Below are 27,272 nucleotides of genomic sequence, written 5' to 3' on the forward strand. Positions count from 1 at the left end.
CCGTTTGGTATGGAAGTGGACTATTTCCAAAGCTGTTTACCTTCTCTGAAAATTCCCCTCCTTAGAGCTGACTAACAGTGCACTCGGGGTTCCACTATCTGTGCACTTCTGGCTGAACTGAGGGGAGGAATTCCTGAGGGCATGTTTCAGAGGGGATTCGAAAACAATGCATGCAGATTGTATTTTCAGATTTATATGCATCATTTTCCATTGACATTTTACTCACAAAAAGCAGGTGTATAGTCTGCAGGTACTTTGCACCCATGAGCAATTTTCAAAAAGGGTATATGTGCTTACTTTCCATTTTGAAAGTTAGATTCAAGGTAGACTTTGCACCCAGGCAGTTTAAAAATTGCCCCCAAATTAAATTCTATTGGATCCATATTCAAAGGCAGGTAGCAGGATAACTTGTGAGTTATCCAGCTAAATGCCGACCTTTGATCCTCCACTTATCCGGGGGCATTCCAGGCCAGAGCTAGGACTTGGATTCACCATTCTAACGCAGGGAACCTGATCTCACAGCCTTGCTTTTGATTATCAGCAGATTATGCTTACGCCTCCCCCAAGTCTGGAATTGCAGAGACCACCTTTGTTGGCATCATTATCTCTCGGGGGGCGGCGGCTACCATCTCATTAATGTACTCTTACATCCTGCTCACCATGTGTCGCAACCTCATCACGTTTCTGCGAGAAACCTTCATGAATCGTTACATCCCCTTCGATGCTGCTGTGGATTTCCACCGCTGGATCGCAATGGCTGCTGTTATCTTTTCCAGTAGGTTGCTGTTTTATTTCCAGTTAACTAATGTCTGATGTCTGTTATCAAGTTTCGTGATATGGCACCACTTGATTCCCTTCTCTGATCTACAAAGTAACGTGCCTAAGCCTGACACTGGTTCACATTTAATGCTGCCACCGCAGTGTTTTGAAGTGATATTTATTTTGATGAAATATTAAACTGCGTTCTTGTCTAATTAGGGGGCAGGTGTAGTTTATTTGCATCCCTAATAAAGCTGAATTTGATTCTAAATGAATCTCTGCAAGTCGAAATTTGGTATAAATTGGGGATTTTGCCTTTCTTGCCATTGACAAGTTCTGCACCAGATTCTCCAGCTTCTTCTCTACTCATCTCTTCCAGCACATTCTAGGCCTACTTTGCATCTTGTAGTAAGACTATGATGTGCTATCTTCTTTATGCAACTTTCCCTGTAAACTAGATAGTACAGCCAAACTGTGGATAGGTCAACCATTGGTAAATTGCATTACCAGATTTGATTCACAAATAGCTGGCTACATACACCCCAAAGAGATTTAAGATCCACGAACAAAGGCTTATTATCCATTCCCTCAATGACCTCAGCAAAATTAATTTCAGTAAGAGAAAGAGCATTGTCCTTTGCTGCGCCGAAAATATGGAACAAATTGCCAACTGACATTCGGTTAGAGTTAAACAGAACAACATTTAGAAAAAAAGTTAAAACATGGCTATTTCAGCAAGCGTTTCAGGAGGGTAGCAGTAAATGGTGAATATTTATATTTATAAATTAGCAAGAGCTAAAAGCAGTAGTAAACTGTTGAGTTGGTCAAATTGTTAAATGTCTTGTCTTGGAAGAGTCTTTTGTTAGGCTATTAAGATGATAATTGTACGAAGTATTACCGATGAAAACTGTCTTTTATGTCGAGTGATTGTTTGATTTTGATTTTAGTTTATATGTTTATATAATTATGTAAACCGATATGATGGTACCTAGCCAAATACCGGTATATAAATTTAAATAAATAAATAAATAAATACATTTTCAGTGCATACGCAAGTTACTTTTGCCATTAAGGATGTGTCCTTTTTGTATGAAAGCCTTATGAATATTATGGGTTTTTTTTGTGTTTCTTTTCCTGTATGTTGTAGTTTTGCACACTGCTGGTCATGTGGTCAATGTCTACATATTCTCAGTTAGTCCCCTCAGTGTCCTGTCCTGCGTGTTCTCCACAGTGTTCATTGATGATGGGTAAGTATTTAACTTACGCTCCGGCGTAAGTTAAATCTGTTAAATCTGTTAAATCTGTTAAATGTATAACGCTCCGGCGTAAGTTCCTGTTCATTGTACACCGACGTGATATCTTTGATGAGCGGCGGTATATAAAAAATTATAAATAAATAAATAAAGTACAAAAAGAAAACATTGATTTATTTAAAAGATTTGTAGCTTGTATGCTTCCAAAGTTCAAAGCAGGGAACAAACAACACACATATAAAAACAATGAAAGATATAAATTAACAAACATACTATTAATAAAAATCTATAACCTAAAGGTTAAAACAGTATTAATAACTTAAGGAGGCTATTGAGTATCCTGCAGATTAATCAACTAACAATCGGTTAGTATTGGGGCAAAAAAGCCTGCTGAAATGGGAAGATCTTTAGGATCTTCCTAAAGGAATGTGTATCCTGAAGCATCCTTATAAAGTCAGGAAGGCTCATCTAAACTATAGGACTTGCAATTGAAAAGGCCCTATCTCGAGTCTCGGTGAGACAAATAAACAGAGTGTAAGGAATTTCTAATATACCACGCTGTAAATCCCAAAGAGCTCAAGTGGGTTTATAAAATGTGAAGCATAGCATTGACCCAAACAGAAATATTTAAACTTAAAAGTTTATGGATTAACATCGCCAGTTTGTATTTAATTCTCCACTGAATTAGTAACCAATGGAGAAAGCTATGCATAGGTACAATTTGCAAGCACTCAGACTTACCAGTTAAAAATTTGCACAACAGAATTTTGCACAGTTTGAAGTGCACAGAGAACCATCACTGGTAGTGTAAGAACAATCAGATTACAGTAATCTAGATGTATAAGAATAAAGGCCTGTAAAAGTGTACGGAAATCATGGGGAGGTAGAAATAGTTTTAATCTCCTCAAAAGAGAGAATTTATAAAAAGCTGTCCGAATCAACGTTTTTTCCATGGGGTTGCATTGAAAGGTTTGTATCTAGGATAATTCCTAGACTGCGAACCTCCGCTGCAACAGTAATGGTATGACTTTCGAAAACAAATGTAGATAGTGCATTGTGCAGAGGAAACAGACTCAAAATAATTATTTTGGTTTTTGCAATATTAAGAGTAAGGATATTTAAAAAAATAGCCTTAATGAAAGAAAGACAAAGAGAAATAAAATTAAAAGTAGCGGACCATGATGATTTCATAGGCATGAAAAATTGTATATCATCAGCATATAATTTACAAGACGTGCCCAGATCAGCCAGGAGTTTACATAGGAGAATAGGACAAAAGTTAAATATTGTACCCAATAAGGCAGAACCCTGGATACAAAGGGCTGGCAGGATTACACCATTAAGCCAGTTCAGACTTGCTGGATTTGCTCAGATACAATTGAAACCAGTCAAATATATGACCAGAGGAACTGAGATTGGTTAGGTGAGATACAAGGACTTGGTGAAGAGTATTGAATGCTGTTGTAATGTTAAGTAGTTCCATTTTATATCTTGTCCCCGCATCAAAACCACGGGGTATAGTATCCAGAGTTGACAATAATGTTTCTGTGCTATGATGTCTCTGGAAGTCCAACTGCCATTGATCCAAGATGGAATAATCTGCCAGATAGTCATTCAGTTGGCTAAGTACCATTGCTTCCATTACTATTGCTAAAAATGGCAGTGAAGAAATCGGACGATGGTTATTCATGCATTACACCCTCAGTTAGACTTGTTAGCTATCTATTTAACACAGGCACTGATGTCATTCTGAAGACTTTTTAACAAAACTGTTGGACATGGATTCATCCTGTAAAACGTTAGACCTTCAGATTCCATCTATTTGCCTTATCTATGATGCCAGAGTATATCTGCTCAGTGGGACATACACTAAGTGTTGGATAAAAGAACTGAATTGAGATCTCTAGGTTCACACATATATGATAAATATGATGCTCTGTTTTAGGTCTGATTTACCTCAGAAATACTATTGGTGGTTCTTTGAGACTGTGCCAGGTAAGAACCTTCTCATTAGCCAGTTGAGTCATTTGCTTGGTACAGTAGTTGAGTCCTCCCACACTCCAAGACAATAATGAAATTCAGATAATTATGGCTTGATAAACTCTCTATGCTGATAGTACTGCAAATAAGGGCCTATATTAATAAAGTGGTATGTTATCTGGTTGACTCATATTGCTACATGTAAGCAGGAAACCTCTCTTATGTACAATAAAGATAATAAGGTGAATATTTAAAGCTACCCGGATAATTTTAGCTGAATATTCAGTAGCACTTTTTCGAGTAAAAGTGTTGCTGAATATACACAGTTAAAGTTACCCAGATAAAGTTATCCACATAACTTTTTATCTGCTTACTGAATATTAAAACAAATGTAGCAGATTGAGTGGCCCAAATCCTCCTTTTCATTCCCCCAAGTGTAAAAAAAAAAAAAGTAACGGCCAAGTCGTGGAATCCTCCTTTCCATTCCTAAAAGCTAAAGCATCACCCCCCATCTCTCTATCCCCCCCCCAAAAAAAAATTCTCCCTGTAACCCAATGTGAGGAGGAGAAGCTCTTACCTTCTACTGTGGGATGAATGTCTAAGCTGACAGCTGTCAAGGAAGGGTTTAATCCGCATTCAGAACTCAGCTCTGAGTGGAGGTTGTTCAGCTGTCAGTGAAGGAACCAGACCTGGCTCAAATGGAGTGAATAAACGCAAAGCTAAGGGCTGGGAGCAGTCAGCTGTACTAACACTTAGATCTTCACCCCGTGGAAGGAGGTAAGAGCTTGTCCTCACATTGGGGTGCAAGAAGGATTTGGAGGATTAGAAGTGTGGGTGTTGTGCCTCAATTTCTTAGGAACAGAAAGGGGGTTCCACCACCTGGCCACTATATTTTTTGAAAGTCGAAGGGAATGGAAAAGGGGGGTTTGGGTCACCCAGCTGCTACACTGATTTTAAATTGGGGGACTAGAAAAAGGGGTTCAGGCCACTCCACGCTATATATTTTTTTTTAAACTTGGGAGGGAAGGGAAGATTTGTTTATCCAGATAACTTTAGCGACCTCTGTTCTCATGACTTGAAGAATCAGGTGAAACTCTACATCACTTCAGCGTCATTGGATATGCAACATGTTGAGAGTTTTCTACAGCCTCTTCCTCTCATCTCTTGGCCTTGTTCTAGGTATGACTGGCGTTCTGCTTCTTGTGGTTCTTGCCATTATGTACATCTTTGCTTCCCGCCACTTCCGGCACATCAGTTTCCGTGGATTCTGGATAACTCATCACCTCTATGTGCTGCTGTATGTTTTGGTAAGGTGATCTACGTTTTCTGATTTTTATATACTACTGTGCTTCTTGTGACTATTCAGTAAAAGCAGATGTTTCTACCAGGCCCCCAACTTCTATGTCAAGGATAGCCAATGAAAGCTCCTCATTGTTATCAGTCAGTGCAATATAATTTCACCATTTGACCCAGGATCCTTGAAAACTATGTAAATATACAATATTCTGATACAATTTTCCTAGCTTTTAGCAAACAATTAGCAGGGATTGACATCAGTCAATATTCAAAGGTTGCTTTGCAAACTTTTATGGGCTTTGTTTACTAAGTATGTTTGCAATAGACACAAATGGGAGGAAAAAAAAAACAACTTTAGTACATCAGGCCAAACTGGAACAGCAAAAACAGGTCAGAAAGGAAATATTTTAATATAGCCATGTGGAAGAGTTTGCATGGTACTGAGCAAGATGAGTCCAAACCAAGGAAAGGTAAACAAAGCAATTAGCTTGTCTGTCACATCTTCTTATTTGAATGCTTTTTTACATATCATGATAATCTGCAACAATCAAAGTTGCATGACCAAGGAACAAGTGAAGGAAGAAAGAAATAAAGCCAAGTGATGTGTTATTATGCATCAATGAATTTCTTGGAATGTGACCTTTACAACTGGTAGAAAATCACAACTGGAAAAAAAAACTTCAGAGGCAAAAATAAGAAAATGAACTAAATAATCTCATGCCAGGGCATGGGTTGATAATTCCAGTCACTGACAGCCACAAACAGGTCTGATTTATGCATAATTAATATTCATCAGATATCCTTACATACTTTACCAAATCTATGCAAACACATTCAATGTGACTATCCTGGACTGGAATTGCCTACCCCAAGATCAGGAGAACACTAGGCCCGTTTTCAAACTGGCTTAATTAATTTTGTTGCAAATATTTAAAGAAACCCTAAACCTGTATACAGTTAGAAAGCCTCCATCTGTCTGTGTGTGCACACGTGTGCTTGTATATTTAGGTATGTGCATTCACAAGTCATGTAAACAGCATCTTAAGAGCATGTTTCACAAGCTGTGTCATTTAACGATGGCTATTCTGTGTTCAACAGACCATCATCCATGGCAGCTTTGCATTAATCCAGCAGCCCCGGTTTTATATATACTTGATTGTGCCAGCTATCATCTATCTGGGAGACAAACTGATGAGTCTGAGCAGGAAGAAGACAGAGCTCAGTGTGGTCAAAGCTGAGCTGCTCCCGTCAGGTAATGCGACTGTAAGAGCTCCTCACCCACCCAAGGAAGCTGCCAATACTGTGCTTGGCCACCATTTTCTGCTCAACTTCAGATTCAAAAAACTTTATTGGCATGACAATTGTACTTGTGTTGCCAAAGTAATATATAGAATAATTAAAATGAAAGGGTAAAAAAAGAAGGGAAAAATTACAAAATGGTACTAAATTAAGTGTAGGTACACTCATTCACTGGACAAAATTGCCTCTCTCCCTATTACTGTTGCCTCATGTTTTGCAGTCTCTTCTCAAACTTTGCTTCATGATACTCAGGGCACACAAAATACGGATTTTTCTCTGAGAATAGTAACATAAAACACAAATAAAAAATCAGAGAAATCCTTTCCTAGCGTTGAAATAAATGTTTTTAACTCGCCGCCTGATATTAGGTTTGTTGTTTGCTTTATTCACAAAATAATACAACTTCTATCAAACACAAAGTATACACATTTTCAGTTTGTAAAATGCAGTGCATTAGGAACCTGTAACCGCTTGTAGATGGTATATGCAAGTGGGAGGTGCTGCATTTAGCTATTGAGATTTGCAGCAAAGGGCAAACTTTAATACTGGGTATTTAGATTTCAATAGCTTTCGCAGGTCACAGGAGGCCTCTCTAAGCAGCAGTCACAAATGTACCTGCTTAATGATAATAGCTCTGCAGGAGTGACTTAGATTCATTACTTTAAAATACGGTATACACAAATGTTCTCTTTAAACCATGCATTAAGCTATACACAGGGAAAGCTGCAAAATGCCTGGCCATGCTAATATATGATGGTAAATAACTTAACGGCGGTATAGAAAAACATGTAAATAAATAAATAAATAAACGATTGCTTCTAACTAAATAGTTCTCTCTTTTTTTAGGGGTTACTCACCTCAAATTTCAGCGGCCCCAGGATTTCGATTACAAATCTGGACAGTGGGTACGAATTGCCTGCCTTTCTCTGGGGACTAATGAGTACCATCCTTTCACACTGACTTCGGCCCCACATGAGGAAACTCTGAGTCTTCACATCAGAGTAGCAGGTCCATGGACCACCCGACTTCGAGAACTCTATTCGCCTGAAAGCGTGGCTGAGCTTACTGGATATCCTAAGGTAATGTTGCTACTTTTTCCCATCCATTGGCTGGCTACATGTTGTTAGCTAGAAGTCCAGTGTGAACACACTATCAACTTCAGTTCTTGGCTTTCTCTGCATTTCTATGCTAAAAAGAAATTCATGCAAAACTGAGCATAATAAGAAACCTCAATCAATTCCATGAAGAACATTGAGAGCGTGCCTGATCCCTGAAGGTCTTAAAGGAGTGATGCATCTTTATTAATTCCAAGAGCTGGTGCTTTAAAAGAGATAGACCTCTTAGGTTCATATTTACAAAAAATAGAACGCAAGAGCAATATATAACGTTAACCAAAAATATAGAAAATTGCCCTAGAAACTATAAATACAGAGGGGAAATTTTGAATTTAATTTTAAATGACCATCATATTAGCGCAAAAGGGACTGCATTAATTGTTTCAATGACTTAAGTGCTCAACAGGCATACATGGTAATAATCATCGGTCATTCACAAATGATAGTCTGTAGGTGTTTCATTGTGGCAATGGCTCATTGATACAAACCATTGTAACAGTTCAGAAAAGCCCAGTAACTTGGTGTATAAAGTTTTTAGGTCTTTTTACATGCACTTAGAAAATATAACTATACTATCTTCAAAAAGTAAATCTAGTTGACGCAGGTCATAGAAGTCCTATGGCAACTGCTGGAGGGTACGAAGTATTTTGTTTACAAGCCAAGATACAGCAGGTTAAACTTGATGGCTGTCAGCAAAACTGAATTCCGATGCTGCAGATGTTTCGAGAGCTAAATGCTCTCTGCTTCACGAAAACTGCTGGTCAACGTAACTGTCCTCCAATGATGGATGATATTCAACTGAAGCCACAAATCTGTAAAAACATAGCTAGCTATATGACTAGTTGTGTTCACATTTGATTGCATTAATTCAAGATACCACTGCTCTCAGAATGTATACAGATATTCTTATTGAACTGAAAGAAACTAACAAACAAAAACGTGTGGCATTATAGCAAATTACAAAAGAACAGAAGAAATATAACTCGCATAATACAACATCATATCTTGTCAATATTGAACGGCTATGGACATTATGTTAGCCCACTTCACCTGTGAGTTATCCATCGAAATGGCTTTGAATATTGACCTCCCAGTTTTTCCAGCTAAATCCCAAACCTATTCAAAATAATTTTTCTGGCGATTGACCTCGCCATAAAAAGGTTTGAGAAAACACCCTGCACAGAATAAAAGCAGCAGGTGTAATCTCAGGAAGAAGTTCAAATATTTTACAACTTAGGTCACCCGATTTCTTCACCTGGAATGCACCTTTTGTTGAAAGACCTTCTAATTAGAGCATGCAATGAATGCAGGTTTCAGAACAGGCAACACTGTGCTTTCCACCACAGTCCGAAAATAGCACTGGCTCAGTGTCTGAGGAACTATTTCAGACTTTTGGTAGATTTTTTTTTTTTAACGATATTTTAAAACTTGAAAGAACAGTGTCCCAGTTATTCCCTCAGTGATTGCTAAAATTGATCAAATTTACCTTTTGTTAGGAAGGCCTAGAGTTTATGTACTTCATCTCTTTGAGGATAAAAATGCTACAAAACATTTGCTATTTGGGTAAGCAGCAAAATCCCTGACATTGTGTTAAGATTCTCTGTCCTTGCACTTGTCCCACACTATAAACCAGTAATGGGCATGACAATTTCTGTAATAAACTCAGCACCCCATATGGTACAGTTGTGTTACCTTCAGGATCTGTCTTATAAAATAAACCTCATGGTTATTGCACTTTGCACTACAGGTTCTTCTCTATTATAAACAAGATTGCCTCTCTATTAAGAAGTTCAATAATTATCTCCAAAAAAACACACAAATCAGTGCTTAATGAAGGCAATTTTATTATACAAAGGAACTATCATATTACTGTACAGGCTTTATATATGTCATATTGGCATAGACTATAAGCCATCAATGAAAATAATTTTGCAAATATCTTGCTGTTTATTTGTAGATTTATCTGGATGGCCCTTTTGGTGAGGGTCATCAAGAGTGGAACAAATTTGAAGTATCTGTGCTGGTGGGAGGAGGCATTGGGGTAACACCCTTTGCCTCTATTCTCAAAGACCTCGTCTTCAAATCATCTGTCAATTCCAAAATACTGTGTAAGAAGGTAAGGCAGCCATTGCATCATGTATTGCTTATGGGATTATATCTCACCCAATGCTCGAGATGGGAAGATAGTCTTGTGTTCTTACAACTACCATAGCTTGCTATCATCTGCTATCTCTCACCAGTTGAAAACAATGTTCTTTTATTGCTCTTCGTTATCAACCACAGTACACAGCATATACTTTGTACTTTTGTATTTTAGATAAATCAGCATTTAAACAGCTGACAGCATAGCCTCCAATAGTTATTTGGTATCAGCTGAAGATGGAATATACCTCATATTCTTGAAAGAGATGAGATGTGAACATCTGAACTTCCCTTTCTTGAAATACGGTGCCTCCAACCTCATCCCTTCTCTCCCCTGGCCTCCACTAACCCTGGGGCCCCCTGACTGTTACACACAAACTATTTCCCAGTTTGTATTATGGGAGCCAAAGATAGTGTTATGTACATGTTTTTATACTCTCCCACCTCCAAAAATGTTCGTGGGGAGATCACAATAAATACCTGCATAGAGTTACAATAGACATAAAGTCAATTTATACATTAAACATTTAAAAACCAATACACATTTAAAATAGACATCAAATTTCAAATCCCCTCTACAATCCTTCACTAGTGTTCCAACCCTCTCTTTTTCCTCATGGTCCAGTCTTATGCAAGCGTACATGCATGCACCAGAAAGGTTTGCCACTCACTGGTTACTCTGGATAGCACGGAGTATTTCCTTCTCAATAAAATGCGACAAGTTTGAAGCCAAGATGTTGAGGCTGAGTCGCTAAGGCCTTGTTTCCCATTCTGCATCTATGGGAAAAGGCCTGGATTAATCATTTCCTTTGCGTTTGCCTCCAAAAACCCTGAACAGCCTTATACAATATGCTGTAAGAGTAAACAAAAAAAAAAAAAAAAGTGATACTTTCCTGTTTTGCCAGATTTATTTTATCTGGGTGACTCGGACGCAGCGGCAGTTTGAGTGGCTGGCAGATATCATCCGAGAGGTGGAGGAGAACGACAAGAATGAGCTGGTGTCCGTTCATATCTATATCACCCAGCTGGCCGAGAAGTTTGACCTCCGCACAACAATGCTGGTAAGCTGATTGCTATAGAGCAGTAGTTCCCAAACCTGTCCTGGGGGACCTCCCCCCAGCCAGCTGGGTTTTCAGGATATTATCCATAACGAATATGCATGAGATTTCCATACAATGGAAGCAATGCATGCAGATCTATCCCCTGCATATTCATTGCGGATATCTAGAAAACCCGACTGGCTGAGGTCCCCCACAACAGGTTTGGGAACCTCTGCCATACATAGAGAGTTTCTTTGAGGTCAATATTGACTTAGCTAAACCAACCACAGGATTTAGACAGACTTAGCTGACTAACGTTTTACAAGCTAAAATGTTAGCCAGATAACTTAGGGGAGGGGCAGGGGCATTCTGGGATGTGGCCAATTATCTGTCTAAGGTCTGGATTCACCATTCATTTGCAGACTCGAATCCTGTGAAAATGGGGGGCAGGGGCGAAGGGGGGGGGGGGGGGGAGGGCCTGGGAAAGCCCGCAGCCTTCGCACCACTGCGGTGCGCCGGGTGTCGGCTTTCGCACTGAATAGCGACATCATAAAAGGTGTAGTCATTTGGCGCGCTACTGCCGCCGACTCCGCCCCTCCCCACCCCGACTCCTCCCCTCCCCCTAATTTGCATCATATCGCATGCGAAAAAGGCCCTTTTCGCATGCGATAAGGGTTTAGAAAATAAACTCCTATGTTAGAAAAAAATGGCAGTTTTCAACGTTATTCGGCTAAGCTAGCCAGATATCTGTAGGGCAGTTGAAGAGCAGTTCTAAAGTTAGCCATATAAATGTACCTGGCTAGCTTTAAGATAACTGCGTATATTCAATGGTGCACCCACACTACTGAATATCCCAGCTAAGTTAGCCTGATAAGTCTATATGGCTAACATTCCTAGCTGGTCAGGAGCTGAATAAAGGCCTCTTTATGTCAACTTATAAAAAAGGCTTTGGGGAAAAAAATGTAGAATGTACAAGAGAAGGAATAGGTCTGCAGCATCATTGTGCATTATCTAGTTCCTAGTGCTTTCTCTACAAACTTGCAAGTACCAGAAGGCATAAAAATACAAGTGAAACATAGAAGGATGGGGGAGACAGCCTGAGACCCAGTAATACTGTCGCAGGCTACCAGGCATATAGCCTGAGCTCAATTTTTGGCTCACATTTTCTGGCTGGTGCTAGGACCGTAGTCACCCCTCTTTAGATATTCTCGCATTTTTCCATAGAAATACACTTAGTAGTACTCCACAGGGCATTTGTGGGGTGCTCCAGAGAAACACGCCCACCGTCCTTTGACCTAAGATATGTTGTTTTATTTCTAAATAAGGTGCCAAGAATCTAGTTAGACAACAGTGAGGAAAGAAGGAGGGACAAGCAGATGAAAGTCAATGCTGCACCCTTAGCAAGCTTTTCATGTCAACATGCTTGTGTTCACAGCTGGGGACGTTGTTTGGGCCATATTCAATAATGATTTTTTTCCATAGGCACTGAATGGGAAAGGTCCTTTTTTTAAACAAGGGCTTCCAAATCCTTGCTGCCTTGGATCAAGATCTGAGCATGATCTAAGCAGGAAAGGGTCTTCATTCATCCAATGATGAAGAATGAGCAGAAATACCACTACCCAGTTCCAGAGGAAGATTTTATGCCTGTCCTGGATTTCTTAAAAAAAACCCTTCCTGTTGCATTCTGGTTCCTGCAGTGCAAGGGATCTAAGTTTCAAATCAGAAACTGGGTAACCTGTCAGCTTTAAATGGGTGGTTGATAAATCTCTCTAATTTTTACTGAAACCAGTAAAGGGAGATTTATGAAAGTTTTGCTCCAGTGTTTTTCTAATCAAAAAGATGAGGATATCTTCAGTAATCTTCGATAAATCCCTTCCTAAGTCGTCTTCATATTAACTGCGATGTTGCAAAGCGAGGCATGCATTAACCGGCCAAAACTAGTACAGTGAAACCTGAACGAAACAGCAAACAAAACCAAAGTGAAATATATAATTGGTTGTCAACTCGGTGTATTACTTGCGTCTTTAGCCTTTATCATTACCCCTGTGTGGTTCCTAGTTGTGTAACAATTTTTCACAAAAGATAAGAGGGTAAATACAAAAGTGGTGCTAAAGATAGACATCTTATTTATGTATTCTACTGTCATTATATGTTGCTTGATTTTCTAAAGCATTCGCCAAAACCGGAATGTTTAGTTCAGATTTCTCAAAGCAGTGCTTTCTCTCCTCTTACTGCAGCCGCTTCGTCCTAGTTGAAAATATATTGACCTCAGTTGAACTCTGCAGAGCCATTGGTACAGCTAAGAGTTACCTTAGCGTTCAGGGAGTCATTTTCAAAAGGTTTCAGCCTGTAAAATTGGAAGTTACGCGTGCAAGTAGTGTGTATGCATGCAAGCAGTGTGCATCTACCGGCAGCGTCATGCGTAAATGGAAATGGAAAATGGAGGTGTTTTAGGGGTGCTGAAGAGCGGGGTTGAGTGGTTCATGCACAAGTTAGTATTTTGTAAGTGGTAGACATGCAAACATCACCAAACCTCTAAGCATGCTTTTACACCTGACTTTCTTGTCTTCAGTTTTTGGGTGGAGAGGTCTGGGTTAAGTGGTGGGGGTCAGAACAAACTGGTAGAGGTTGCAGGTGAACTGGTGGAGGTGTCAGCAAACTGGTGGTTAAAAGTACACACCCAAGTAATTATTTTTGTAAACAGAGTGCATGCATGACTGCTTCTGGGTATAAATTAACAGTCTCTACGTGGATGTATTAGAATTATTTTGCACATAAAAGATGCATGCGCACTTTTATAAAAAAAAGTGCAGAAAGTATGCGGTTCCTACATTAAATAAAGTGCTTTTACTGAAACAAGCATACATGCATACTTTGGAGGGCGGAGATATGTGGTATTGTATTAACTGTGCAGCTCCCACCACACCGTTCATAGAACAGAGGCATAACTTCCTGTGTGCATATTGTGTGTATGTGCTGGGGGATGCAGGCGATTGGAAATGACCCTCTCAATGTCCTGGAAGAAATAGTGCAAGAATACCAAAATTGTAGATTTGTTCCCTTGGGTGGAATTGTTAGTGTCTGATGCAGGGGTGGTCAGCTCAGTCCTCGAGAGCCACAAACAGGCCTGCTTCACAGGATATCCACAATGAACATGCATGAGATAGATTTGCATACAATGCAGGCAGCGCGTGCAAATGTCTGTCGGGCAAATTTGTGTGGACATCCTGAAAACCTGGCCTGTTGGTGGCTCTCTAGGACCAGTGCTGGCCACCCCCCATGGTCTTGCACATTCAATCCAGCCCGGTGCATCGTTGAGTTCAGAGGGCCTGCCTCGGCCCTGGGTCAGATTGAAGCCTACATTTCATGCATCACTTCTCTAGGGTGTTTTATGATCCCAGGAGAAAGGAGCGAAGGAGTTGACGCCTCCCCTAAGTCTTCTTTCCCCACTGCTTGCTCTGCCCCTGACTCCTGCAGTTTATCGTTTCAGTACATCTGTGAGCGGCACTTCCAGAAGGTGCTGAACCAGAGCCTCTTCACGGGACTGCGCTCCATCACGCATTTCGGGAGGCCGCCCTTCGTCCCGTTCTTCAGCTCGCTGCAGGAGGTCCATCCGGAGGTCAGTTCTACACGCCCACGTGACATCCTTTTGTAAACGTTAGAAATGTGTTGAGCTGCTGTGACAGAGTATTCCACAGGGCAGATCCACCACTGTCTGCAAAATATTAATCCTGTGCATATTATGGGCCTGATTCAAAAAAAAAAATGTACACGCTTAAAATTGGGCTTTACACGTGTAAATGCACTTTACCCCTCTTTCAAGTGGGCTTTTGAAAATTGCTACAGTATACGCCATTGAATTGTCCATAGGATTTACCCATTAAGTGCACTTTATACATGTAAATGCTTTTGAAAATTCCCCCCAGTTTTTTTAAACTTCACCCAATTTTGTATACTGCAATATAATCATAGACCTTGAATAATAATGAGCTTAAAGTACAATACAGAAGATGTTTCGTTCTCAAAGATGCAGTATTTTTAAGTGTTTGATGCAGAATTACTGTGCAGGAGTGCAGAATCTGGTGCAGAGCTTCTGGGTTTTGGGGAATTTTAATTTGGCGATCCACGGAAATGACGGCTTGCGGCTGCCAATAGTTGAGGCAACACGGGGGGGGGGGGGGGGGGGTCTGTGATTTCTTTGCTACCAGCAGTCGAAAGAAGTTGGTGCTGTGAGCAGCTCAGCGCTCATCTCAGGCTCTGCAGATTTACAAATTAAAATCACTGACAACCAGAAGCTCTGCCATAAGATATTAAACCATTTATCTCCCCCCCCCACACACACACACACAAACACACACTGTCTCTCGTCTTTTCCCCTGCTCATCCCTTTTTCTTTCTTCCCCTCAGCTCATTCATCCCATACCCACTTTCTTTCACCTGACCCCTCGCTTATTCCCACCAGTCTCTCTCACCCATCATATTCTGTTCCTACCCAAGCCAGCTGATCTTCCCAGACTGTCCCCTCAGTCAGCCTGCCATCCCCCCAATCTGCTAGCCAATATCCCCTGGCTCCACCGTTCGGAATCTCCCCTGGGTCTGCATCCAGAACAAATGATCCCTTCTGGCACAGCGCAGCTCATCGTGAGTTCGAGCTACGTGGGTGCCTGTATTCTGTTGCTGGAATATATGAGACCAGCGAGGCAGTGCCGGCACTCAGATCCACTGGCAGTCAAGCAGTGCCAAAAGGCCGAGGAAGGCAGGAGGGGGATCGCCAGGCTAGCAGGAGATAGGCTTGGAGGGCTGGGACCCCAGTAGCAGCTTCTGTGCTGCTTTTGCTCCCATTAGCCTTGGTGGACCACCACCCTGATTCTGCAGGGAAATGAAAACTTCTGCTGGGGTGTGGGGAAGGGAATTCTGCGCAAATTCCGTGGTGCAGAATTCTTTCAGGCCTAAAATACAGAGCTTCTAAAGCTCTGTGCTGAATCCTCCTAGTTTCAACATATGCCCCCAGGTCCTCTTAGAGCAAACGAAATTGGCTAAAACTGGTCCGTCCTGGATTTGTTATGAAGTCCTCTTTCCCACTCTTAAGTATAACCCAGCACGACAGGACACCCTTAGAGAGTGTGAAAGAGAGAGCATTTAAGACCAAACCATTTTTGGAAATTTATAAAAGGAGAGAGCTATTTTCCTATTTATTACTGGTACTAGAATTATTATGATATCATTTCCTATTGCTTTTTGTAGCTCTCCATCCACTCCTGAACTTGCTTACCTTCTGACATCTAACAAGTTCAAGCTCTTTCAGGACCGCATTGCTGGAGGCTAATTGGTAGTAATTAAATAAAAGTTCAAAGTAATCCACGCCAGAAAACATTAACTGAAAGATCCATGTGTAGCAAGCCGGTAATATCCAGATAACTGTATCCGGATATTCAGCAGAACTCATTTATAATACTGAAACTATATGGTTAGGTGCAAGCCTTCATCTCTAAGCCATGACGATGCCTACAATCAGTTAACTGAGGCCTATTGGCCATTCCTGCAATTCATCAAGCACCTTTGGGGCAAGTTTGGGAGCGTGCCATATCAGTAGCCGGACCCATTCAATGGTCGATGTAAAAGCCTGTAAGAAAGCATTAAATACATGGCTCTTTAAACAGGCTAGGTAAGGTCAAACCTGCTATAAGGCAATTGACTTATGTTTGCGAAAAGGAGGGTGGTAGAAAATGTGTAAATGTTATGAATAGTTTGTGTCTTACCATTAATGTTCTTTATATTTAATTCTGCATGTTTTATTGTAAACCAGCATGATCTGTGGAGTGTGTGGTTGTGAAATGATTTTCAAGAAATAAACGTACCTAGATTGGTTTTCAGCAGGATGTCTGTGTATAGTTAATCAGATGAAGTTGTCCAACTTGTTCATACAAATTTACCCGGATAGCGCTCCATATTGTGCTATCCAGCTAAATATTTTAACCCGCCCTCTCCACGCCTCCAGCCCCACTCTCTTTTTATCCAAGTAACTTTTTCTGCCTCAAAAGATTTGTGCATAGTTACCTGGACAAAGGGGGTTTATTTCAACAGGCATTTTACTACCCACGTCTCTGGAATTTCTCGCGGCTGAAGGAAAATAGCAGCACACTGTACCTTGGAATAGATATAATTAGTACTGCAGTGCTTCCACAATTCTGCTGCCTATTTTCCAACCAGGGTGCCTGTGATTTCAGCCTGCAAATCTCTGGCTGCACAACCAGGGATGCAACAATTGTGCTAAAGGAGCAGTTCCTTCAACTGAGCTAACAGAACCTGTCTACTTTAGTCTGGTTCTTCATATCCTTGTCATTGTAGTGAATTGCACACTGCACGGTAGTATACTCTGTATACACAAAGTCTGGCCTATGGCGTCCAGGTTATAGGCTCCCATTTTACTGATATAGTTGTAATTAGGGGGACAGATAGTTTTGTAATGAACATTAGGCTATTGCAACCTTGCTACCTCAGCTCTTCTGGTAGCAGTAAATGATGTTTAGAATGTCAGTAGCAGTATTGTGATTTCTAGGCCTCAGGCAATAGTTCATTACCATGTGAGAAGAGTAAACCCCTCTTCATATGTACCAAATCTGATTGCATAATGGCATACACCCCATTAATTTGGGGTGCGTTTATCAATCATACTGTTTCTTATTATATATTTTTGTTTGCCTTATTTCAAGGTGCGGAAAATCGGAGTGTTTAGCTGCGGGCCGCCAGGAATGACCAAGAACGTAGAGAAAGCATGTCAGCAGCTCAACAAGAGGGACCAGGCACACTTCATGCATCACTATGAGAACTTTTAAGCTACCAGCAAAGACCTCACTCCTTACCATAGGCAATTTAGGACAGTACTCACCACTGAATAGCATTTAAGACTTTTCAGTTATGTGACTAAAATCTGTTGGAAAGCAATGCTGTGTACCATAGATAAGCATCATCAAAATAAGTCAATAGAAATGACAGAACTACATATTCCCGAATGTTTTAGTGCTGCAGATCTGGGCTCTTCTTTCCTTTGCAGCAAGGAGTTCAGTGGTCACGCTATACCTAGATGTCTATATTTTCAAAAATATGTCAAGGTGCATCCTCTGGACAGAGAATATTTATACACTGTTGATTGTATATAGTGAATAACAAGCACCTGTCAAAGCTGGCTAGCCAGCTTTAGTACAGGAACCAAATCACAGTCACGCCTCCACGCACATTACACCTGAATATCTTATGCACCCTATATGTGGTCCTTGGGCAATAGAACCAAGTGCTTCATAATACTCCAGAGAACCCTTGTTTGTTGTACAGAAATAAGGAATCCTATATAAGTCAGTAGTTGGATGTTTGTGGCCATACGTCCTTGCATAGTAGTGTATAGAACCCCCTTATATGTGGGGGGGCCTGTAATCCAGGTCCTGTGCATATGTGGCTCCTGGTGTTGGAACCATATAAAGCGATCAGGCAAGTCCAGGGAACCAGGCAGAGTAACATCTCACCAGGCCAGTTCTTGAACCAGCATAGAGCATTCCAGCCACACATTCTACTCTTAGGATGAGCTTCTTTAATGCCCCTAGAAGGTTAATGCAATACAACCAGCAGAACCTCCTCCTTCTAGGAGCCACTTCTATTGTCGGCTTCCAAAGACTGTGAGCAAGAATCTCTTCACTTACTGGGGACTGAGAGGGAGTCAATTTCTTAACTTTGCTGGAGCTCCCAAGTATTTGGGATGCCCTAGTAATTTGCAGCAACTCCATCAGCAATATTTCTTCCAGCTGCATTTATAGAGAGTCCGTTTATTGCGTATGCAACTGGCTCAAAATGCGAATGTCAGATGCATTTACTGTGAAGTTTTCTTGTGGATTGGCCTTGTAAATAAACTCTTGTAAATAAAGACAGTGCTGTCTTGAAACCACAACTGATGTAGTGACCTAGACTTATTGTATTGTGTGTTCACCGGTGGGAGTGTAAGTAGGGGTTTCCAACCATCTAACGGGGGATTCATCATTCTGTGATGATTAGAGCGGAATGATGACTCACAAAAAAAAAAAGGACGGGGGGAGATAGTGTGCAGCTGGCTGCATCACGGCGGTGAGTTTTTGCACACCATGGTTGCAGCCGTGCCGCACACTATCACCCCCATAGCGCCACTGAAAAAGGTAGTGTTCTTTCTGGTGCTTCTGCCGACGATAATATGTAAAACATCATCGCCCGCAGCGCCACCGGGAAAAAAATTCTTTGTTCCCTACACAAACCCTGCCCCTTTCCCTAATTTAAATGTTATGCGATATGGCCACATCTCGTTTTGATGAATGACCCTGTACATGTGGCCTGTATCATCTCCAAGAGAGTAATCCATCCATAGAGAGATCTGGTCAACCTTAAAGTAATGGATGATTCACCACCCGGTCTGCTACAACACCTGATCAACCCCTGGCTACATAAGAACCGTCTGACCAGGATGGAATCACACCTTGACCATACGATTACATTGCAAGCAATGCAGACATGTAAAGATGGAGACCTAGGGCCACTTCAACTAAATGCATAAGGTTAATTTCACCCGCTCCTAGGCATACAGCAGGGAATTCTAGCCTCTATCGCATGGACTTCTAATCTCCTGGGGCTACACAGCACAGACCCTCAGTCTTAGCCCTCTGGACCACCAGCCAGGTTTGAAGATCCATTGAATCTCCAGTCTGAGCCTTACCTGGCACATATAGCTAGGTGTTCATTATCATGTGAGAAGAATAACTCCTGTTTATATCTACCAAATCTGACTGCATAATGACATACAATAAAGTAATTTTAAAGAAATGTCAAAGAACACATTATCAGTTAACAAAACACAAACATTTCTAATGGTTTTCCTATTTTACCTCACTCCCTTCCCTAAGTTGATTATGGATCCATGAATGCTCTGCTTAGATTTGCAGTTCTCACTTTTGAAGAACACACATGGGAATCTTAAAACAAGGTAAAGGGGTGGACTAACTGGTTAAAGCATTGGGCTAGGAGTCAGGGACACCCGCATTCAATTCTTCTAGCTTTGGCAAATCACTTTATTTCCCTGTTCCTTATTGCAAGCATCCAGAACTGAGTAATAGAGAATTAACATAAATTTGTGCTGCTTTTCCAGTTTGGAAGCTGCCATCAGGGCCGGTTTAAGAGATAATGGTGCCTAGGGATGTGCATCAATAAAACTTTTCATTTCATTTTGGTTTTCTCCCCTTTTTTGTATTATTTTAGGATTTTATTTTTGTTTTTTTCTAATTGTTCATTTAATGTGCACCATTTCAGTTAGGGGGCACTATCTGAGTTAATGCGCACTAACTCAACTGCATACTAAATGAAAAATGAAAAATTCAAAACATAAAAAAATGTGAAATTTCTTATCGTTTCAGTTTAGAAATAAAATGGAATGAAATAAATAGCAATGTGGTTGCCATTGCCTTTGTCATTACAAAGAAAAGCACATCCCTAACAGTGTCCTGTGCAAGTGCCAAAACCGATTCTTCCCCTCCCTGGAGAGTTTTGGAGGAGGGAGAGGGGAGTGACTCGCCAAAACCATTTCACATAAAATTATAACTAAAATTAGACATGTAAACCATTTTCAGCTGAGCGACCTATTGGTTAGAGCAATGAACTAAGAACCAGGGGCTCCTTGGAGGAAAGGGCAGGCTAGAAATATGAAATGAAATCTCGCACTCCTCGCTGACACTCCTTGTAACTCTGTGCCAGTCGATTTATCTCCCATTGCCTCACATATCCATTTAGATGGTAAACTCCTTGTTGTAGAAACTTATTGCACTTGAATTCTAAAAAAAAAAAAGTCTGTAAGCCACTTGGAGCATTATTTGGAAAGGCAGGCTAAAAATCCCCAAATTAAATGAAACATGGCAAAGAAAAAGCAGAGTATTTCACTTAACCTTTCTTGTGATGGGTGGGCCTGCCTGATCCTGAGCTTCCAAGCTGGATGCAAAGTACTGCCCCACATAACAGGGCTGTTGGTCTGTCACTTTCTCCTTCCGTCTTGCTCCTTGTTCATGTTCTCACCTTTCCAACCTTCCTTGCTATTCTCTCTCTCCCCACCTACTTGCTTGCTCTCTCATCTCTCACCCCATTGCTCACTCTCTCACCATTCCGGCCCCCCCACACTCCCTTGCTTGCTGCCTCACCACCTCCATGCCCCCCCCCCCCCCTTTGCTACTCACACAGCCCCCAGCTCCATTGCTCATTCTCTCACCCCTAGTCTCCTATTTCCCAATCCTCCAGCCCCCTTGCTCACTCCACCTTACATTTTTTCTCTCCCTATTTAGTTTTGCCCCTCTCTTTATATAAGAATACAAGAACATAAGGCTTGCCATACTGGGTCAGACCAAGGGTCCATCAAGCCCAGGATCTTGTTTCCAACGGTGGCCAATCCAGGCTTCATGTACCTGGCAGGATCTCAATGGGTAAATAGATTCCAAGCTCCTTATCCAGAGAATAAGCAGTGGATTTCCACAACTCTACCTTAACAACGGTTTAATGGACTTTTCCTCCAGGACCTTGCCAAACCTTTTTTGAACACAGCTACACTAACAGCTTTCACTACATCCTCTGGCAATGAATTCCAGAGCTTAATTATGCATTGGTTAAAAAATATTTTCTCTTATTAGTTTTAAAATTTGTCACCCAGTAACTTCATTGTGAGGTCCCCTGGTCTTTGTACTTTTCGAAAGAGTAAACAACTGATTAACATTTACTCATTCCATTCCACTCATTATTTTATAGACCTCTATCATATCTCCCCTCAGCCCTCTCCTCTCCAAGCTGAAGAGTCCTAACCTCTTTAGCCTTTCTTCATAGGGGAATTGTTCCATCCCCTTTATCATTTTGCTCACTCAAGCCTTCATTCCCCTTTTTGCCAGTCGCAATTCTCACTTGGGACTGCTTGCTTCCTTCTCTCTCAGCTCAATATGTAATTTGGCCCATGGAAGCCTGGCAGGTCCCATAAGATTATGGGGCCCCGCACAGCTTAAACTTCATAGTGAGCCGGCAAAACAGGAAGCAGGCAGGCCCAGGTGAGAGGTGCTACCGTGGCTTTCCTCCTTCTCAGCTGGAAGGTGGATCTAGCAGGTGAGGGGACGATTATCACGAGGAGGATCTGCTGAATGTGAAGGATCACGGCCGGTGGATGTGGAGGTAGCAATCAGCAGTGCGTTACCACCTACTGGCCAGCATCAACCACAGAGATTAAGGGCATAAGTGATCCCTTATGCATGGTCGCTCACTCCAAAAGCTGGCCCTGGCTGCCACACACTAACAGATGCCACATAACCATCCGCTTCCCAGGTGGCACTATAGTGTCTACAAGTGAAGCCCTTTAGCACAGTCTGTGATCTCCATCCAGCTGAAGAACTTATAAATCTGATTTTTGCCATAAAACTATTTTATTATATAATATGATTCAGATGTTTCTTTTCATAATTCTGTGCTATGAATGAATGTCTTCGTATTAATTTTTTCTTTTGATTGAAGAAAGAAATGTTTTCTGATTTTCAATAAAGTTTTTAGAGAATTATGTTATCAGGAGGAGAGGCGTTTATCACCCCTGTATAGTAGCAGTATTACCCTAGTTATGGACCTCATTCAGTTCTGTGTGGCAATGTGTCCATCCTGGCTCTGGAACAAGTGGTATTTGGCTTGAAGGATACAAACCGCAGCACTTGTGGTAAAGGAAAATCTCTATGGTAGACGTGTAATATTGTCTGTCAGCTTTTTCTGCATCGAGCTGCTTGAGGCTGCCTGGGACTGAGTTCATTACATATTCAACCCTTTTTAAATGGGTACTTGGTCCTGAGCAGGCAAACAAAAGCCTTTCTTCTGCATACTTAAGCATTTATACAAAGGATTTGCATTAAAATGTGCCAACCAGTTAAAAGCCATCTTCAAAAGCCATTAGTCTGCCACGTAGGCTAACAGAGAATCAGCAGGCAGTGGCATTGCTGTGCTATTTACTTAGAACCTCAGCTACTAGGGGAATCAGAATGCAAGTCCTCACCCATACACTTACTCTCAGTCAGTCAGGAGGCTCTGTTGTTATTCCAGCCGACACAAAACAAGATTGGTCTAGCATACTGACCCGTGTATCAGCACCTTTTATCTACCACCTCGCCCAGACCTAGGCAGCAAAAGACATCCTTTTTCACTTGGCAAATATGGTACTGAGGGTTTTCAAACTGTCCATATTGGGACAACAGTCCCAGGTATTTTTTACCTGCAGTATAAGAGGTAGTGGACATGTGTCAAAAATGCGTGTCCAAGCTCGTGTTAAACAGTGCACTCGGCTGAGCATACCTTATAGTATCAGCCTGTATGAGGGGGTGATGGAGGACTGAGAAAAGAGGGTTGGCAAGGTGTAGGATTGGCACAAAAAACTGGAGGGAGAGAATGGGGATGAAATGTAGATGAGTGGATAGAGAGGCAGAGATAAAGGAGAAGAAAAGGGACAGATCAATATTAGACAAAGATGTAGGGAAGGAACTGAAGAAGACAGGAGGAGAAGATGAAACGGAAAATGAACAGGAGACCCTGTAAAGTAGTTAGGAAACCAACAAGAGGAAAGCAGTATAAAGAGATGAAGACACAGGGGCGGATTTTAAAACGAGCGCGAATAGCCTACTTTTGTTTGCGCTCCAGGCGCGGAGCCGCGCGTATCCGCTAAAATCCTGGATCGGCGCGCGCAAGGCTATCGATTTCGTATAGCCGGCGCGCGCTGAGCCGCGCAGCCTACCACCGTTCCCTCCAAGACCGCTCCGAAATCGGAGCGGCCTCGGAGGGAACTTTCCTTTGCCCTCCCCTCACCTTCCCCTACCTAACCCACCCACCCGGCCCTGTCTAAACCCCCCCCCTTACCTTTGTCGGGGGATTTACGCCTCCCGGAGGGAGGCGTAAATCCCCGCGCGCCGGGCCACGACCTGGGGGCGGGTACGGAGGGCGCGGCCACTCCCCCGGACCGCCCCGGGCCGTGGCCACGCCCCCGTACCCGCCCCAAAATGCTGCCGACACGCCCCCGAAACGCCGCGACGACCGGGCCCGCCCCCCGACACGCCCCCCTCGGAGAACCCCGGGACTTACGCGAGTCCCGGGGCTCTGCGCGCGCCGGGAGGCCTATGTAAAATAGGCTTCCCGGCGCACAGGGCCCTGCTCGCGTAAATCCGCCCGGTTTTGGGCGGATTTACGCGAGCAGGGCTCTGAAAATCCGCCCCACAGTGATTAGAAAAATCAAATGTCCAGACAGCCAGGGTAGAAAAAAGCATTTTATCTTCAATTTAGTGAATAGATCATATCAGCTTTGGGAATGTGCAGCTCATGATATCTTTTATTTTGCACACTACAGGAGGAAATGTATTTCTGTTCATCTTTCTCTGGTGTTGCATGGCATGCAGAGTCTGGCTTCTTGGGGTTTCCGGTTCAGTTTTTGAATAAAGGCTCATGATGGTGCCAGGATTCCCTTACTGGATCCAAATAAGCTGTAAACCCAAAAGAGCAAGAGGAATCTGCTGGATAAAAATAAAAATCAAAGCCCCCCTACATCTAACAGAGCCTCCCAGCTCGTGGTGTTTTATGTTGTGTTCAAGGTGAGGGTACAGTTTGTCACTTGGCCATAGGTGCCTAATGGCCTGGCTAAGGCTCTGAATACTGTCCTTCCTTAATGAAACCTTCATCAGGGATATAGCAAAGGACAAGCAAAACCGATTTATATATTCATGCAGGCATGTATGTCCCATGCACAAAAACCAAACCATTGAGGGTTACGAAATGGCTGTTGCATATAAGATGGCTTCCTGACCAAGAATTCTGCTCAGAGCCTAAGGAACGGTTCTACCACAGACTAGGGATGTGCATTCATTCTGTTTCATTTCTGCATATACAGTTTTTTTTTAGTGGGGGGAGGTAATTTTCAAAAGGTTTTAGGCACATAAATGGGCTTTTGTAAAATTACCCACCGTGGGTTGTACACATAAAAGTACGTGCAGAAGCAGTTTTGCTCCTACTTTTACATATACTGCAAAGAGGTGATCCCGGGGCAGAGTTGGGGGCCAGAAAATAATTTAAACTCATACTTTCAGTTTTCAAAAGTATGTGTGTGCTTAGGCCGTGCTAAGGTATGCACGGTCCCACTAATTTTCAAGGTGGACTTACGCACATAACTCCACGTTGAAAATTAAAGCTGAAGCAGCCCTATGGGGTCTTTTATAGGCATAGTCATCTACACATAAAAATGCATTTTATATGCATAAATGAAACAAAACAAAACTAAAAACTGCCAAAAAACTAATGAAAGAAGAAAAACAAAATGAAACAAATACATTTGTTAATATGCACACCCCTGCCTCAGACTGAAACTCTGGCATTAGTCCAATAATGGTAACATAGTAATATAGTAAATGATGACAGAAAAAACCAAAATGACTTATCCAGTCTGCCCAGCATGGTGTTCAGGGTTGTAAGTGCCTCCCATTCCTTTCTTGGAAGCACAATATAATCATTTCAGTGTGTTTTGGGGTTGAACCACTGCTCCATGTAGGTTATCTAGTGTTTCCTTTTCATCTTCTTGCCAATAAGGGATTTTTCTGTGTTTATTCCACACTTTTTAAAATTCTGCTACCATCTTTGTCTCTACCACCTCCTCCAGGAGGTCATTCCATGCAAAACTATTTTCTGAAGTTGTTCCCGAGTCTGCCTCCTTGTAGCTTCAAAATGTCACCCCTAGTTCCACAGCTTCCTTTTCATTGGAAAAGGTTTATTCGTGCATGAATATCTTCCAGGTATTTAAATGTTTGCTTCATATCCCCTCTGTCTCTCTTTTCCTCTAAGTTGCACATGTTTGGGTCTTGAAGTCTCATTTTGGTGTAGACCCCACACCATGTTGAGTGACTTTCTTGGGATCACCTCTAACCTATCTTAATCCTATTTGAGATGCGGCCTCCAAACTGAAGACAATAATCTAAATGAAGCCTCACCAATGACCTGTGCAAGGCAATATCACCTCCTCTTCTTCTACTGGTTATGAACAATTGGTGCAATACTTGAAATCAATTTTCCATTTCGTAATTCTTTTTTTTCTTTCCATTTTTCCATTGTAATCCATCCATTTGCACTTCCTTTGTTTTTCTTTAGTAATCTATATCCACTATTGGCTTCCTAGGCCTGTCTTAGCTTCATCAGAATGCCATTAGCCAGTGGCATTTGGGGTGACCTGGGTCGAACTTTGTGGCTATTGTGACAATCTTGTGGGAAGCCTATACCATACTACACCCATTCCCAACAATCTCCTGCTTGTCCTTTATTCCATTATTCTATTGTATTATTTTTGAGCAGGTCAAATCTTATTTTATTTTATTTATTTATTTCACATTTTTCTATACCGAGCTTCATGGTTGAATACCATATCAGATCGGTTTACATCGAACGAGGGATAGAAACTTGTAACAAAAAACGGAACAATAAGTTATAATCAGAAAGAGAGCAAGAAAGTTACATTGAACAAGGACTATAAACTTGGAGGCTTTACAGCTTGGAAGTAAATAGAGTAAAAAAGGCCCGAGCAGGGCCGTAACTTAAAAATCAAAAGTCATAATCTTCTCCACAGGAGACTAGCTCCCAAAAATACACACACCATTCACGTTGTACAGACACTAAACTACACTTCTCATGCCTGCTCAAACTCAAGGTGCAGCACATTCAGAATGGAATAGACTTAGTTTTTGGGTACTTGCCAGGTTCTTGTGGCCTGGATTGGCCACTGTTGGAAACAGGATGCTGGGCTTGATGGACCCTTGGTCTGACCCAGTATGGCATTTTCTTATGTTCTTATGTTCAGCACTTTAAACTCTGTTAATGATGTTAATGAGTGATGAGCAACAATTTCGTTGGGTCAAGTAATTTTAATCTACTATACAGGAAGCTACTTTGAATGATCCCTACAATTAAATAGCTCCTTATAACAGAAAATTCCTCCAATCGGAACACAGTAATTATAGTTTTAGCGATGATAACTAAGACACTTTACAATATGTGACTTTTGATATGCGGTAATCATTAAGGTTTAGACTATATAGCTTTGCTTTCATTTTATGTGACTTGATTTATTTAGCTGCATCAACATATTCAGTATGACGGGTAATAGTGCTGTATACTTTCCTCGGCTAGAGATCTGCTTGTTTTCAAATAGTTCAGTTATAAAATCTTTTAAACGCAGTAGATTTTCTATTGCTTACTGACAGAAATTGCTGATGCCCTGTGTTGTTCTAGGCTGCAACGTTCAACTAGCCACTGATCTGTGGCTGAATTCTACCTCTTACAGAGCTACATAACAC

At 41.6% G+C, this 27,272-nt stretch overlaps 1 protein-coding gene across 3 annotated transcripts in view; it reads left to right on the forward strand.

The window, feature by feature from the left end:
* Window positions 1-18,823, forward strand: part of LOC115075063 (dual oxidase 2-like) — a 57,641-nt gene extending 38,818 nt beyond the window's left edge. For 2 of the 3 annotated variants that reach the window (XM_029575212.1, XM_029575213.1), the window contains exons 25-34: window positions 542-775; window positions 1,907-2,006; window positions 3,958-4,007; window positions 5,172-5,299; window positions 6,387-6,540; window positions 7,434-7,666; window positions 9,660-9,818; window positions 10,750-10,905; window positions 14,375-14,503; window positions 17,598-18,823. In XM_029575212.1, coding sequence (XP_029431072.1) covers window positions 542-775; window positions 1,907-2,006; window positions 3,958-4,007; window positions 5,172-5,299; window positions 6,387-6,540; window positions 7,434-7,666; window positions 9,660-9,818; window positions 10,750-10,905; window positions 14,375-14,503; window positions 17,598-17,720 — 1,466 coding nt within the window. In that variant the 3' untranslated portion in view covers window positions 17,721-18,823. The remainder of the gene's footprint in view (window positions 1-541; window positions 776-1,906; window positions 2,007-3,957; window positions 4,008-5,171; window positions 5,300-6,386; window positions 6,541-7,433; window positions 7,667-9,659; window positions 9,819-10,749; window positions 10,906-14,374; window positions 14,504-17,597) is intronic. The other variant, XM_029575214.1, reaches the window with a different exon arrangement.
* The last annotated feature ends 8,449 nt before the right edge of the window (window positions 18,824-27,272 follow it).

The sequence above is a fragment of the Rhinatrema bivittatum genome, chromosome 13, assembly GCF_901001135.1.
Source record: "Rhinatrema bivittatum chromosome 13, aRhiBiv1.1, whole genome shotgun sequence".
Classification (NCBI taxonomy): domain Eukaryota; kingdom Metazoa; phylum Chordata; class Amphibia; order Gymnophiona; family Rhinatrematidae; genus Rhinatrema; species Rhinatrema bivittatum.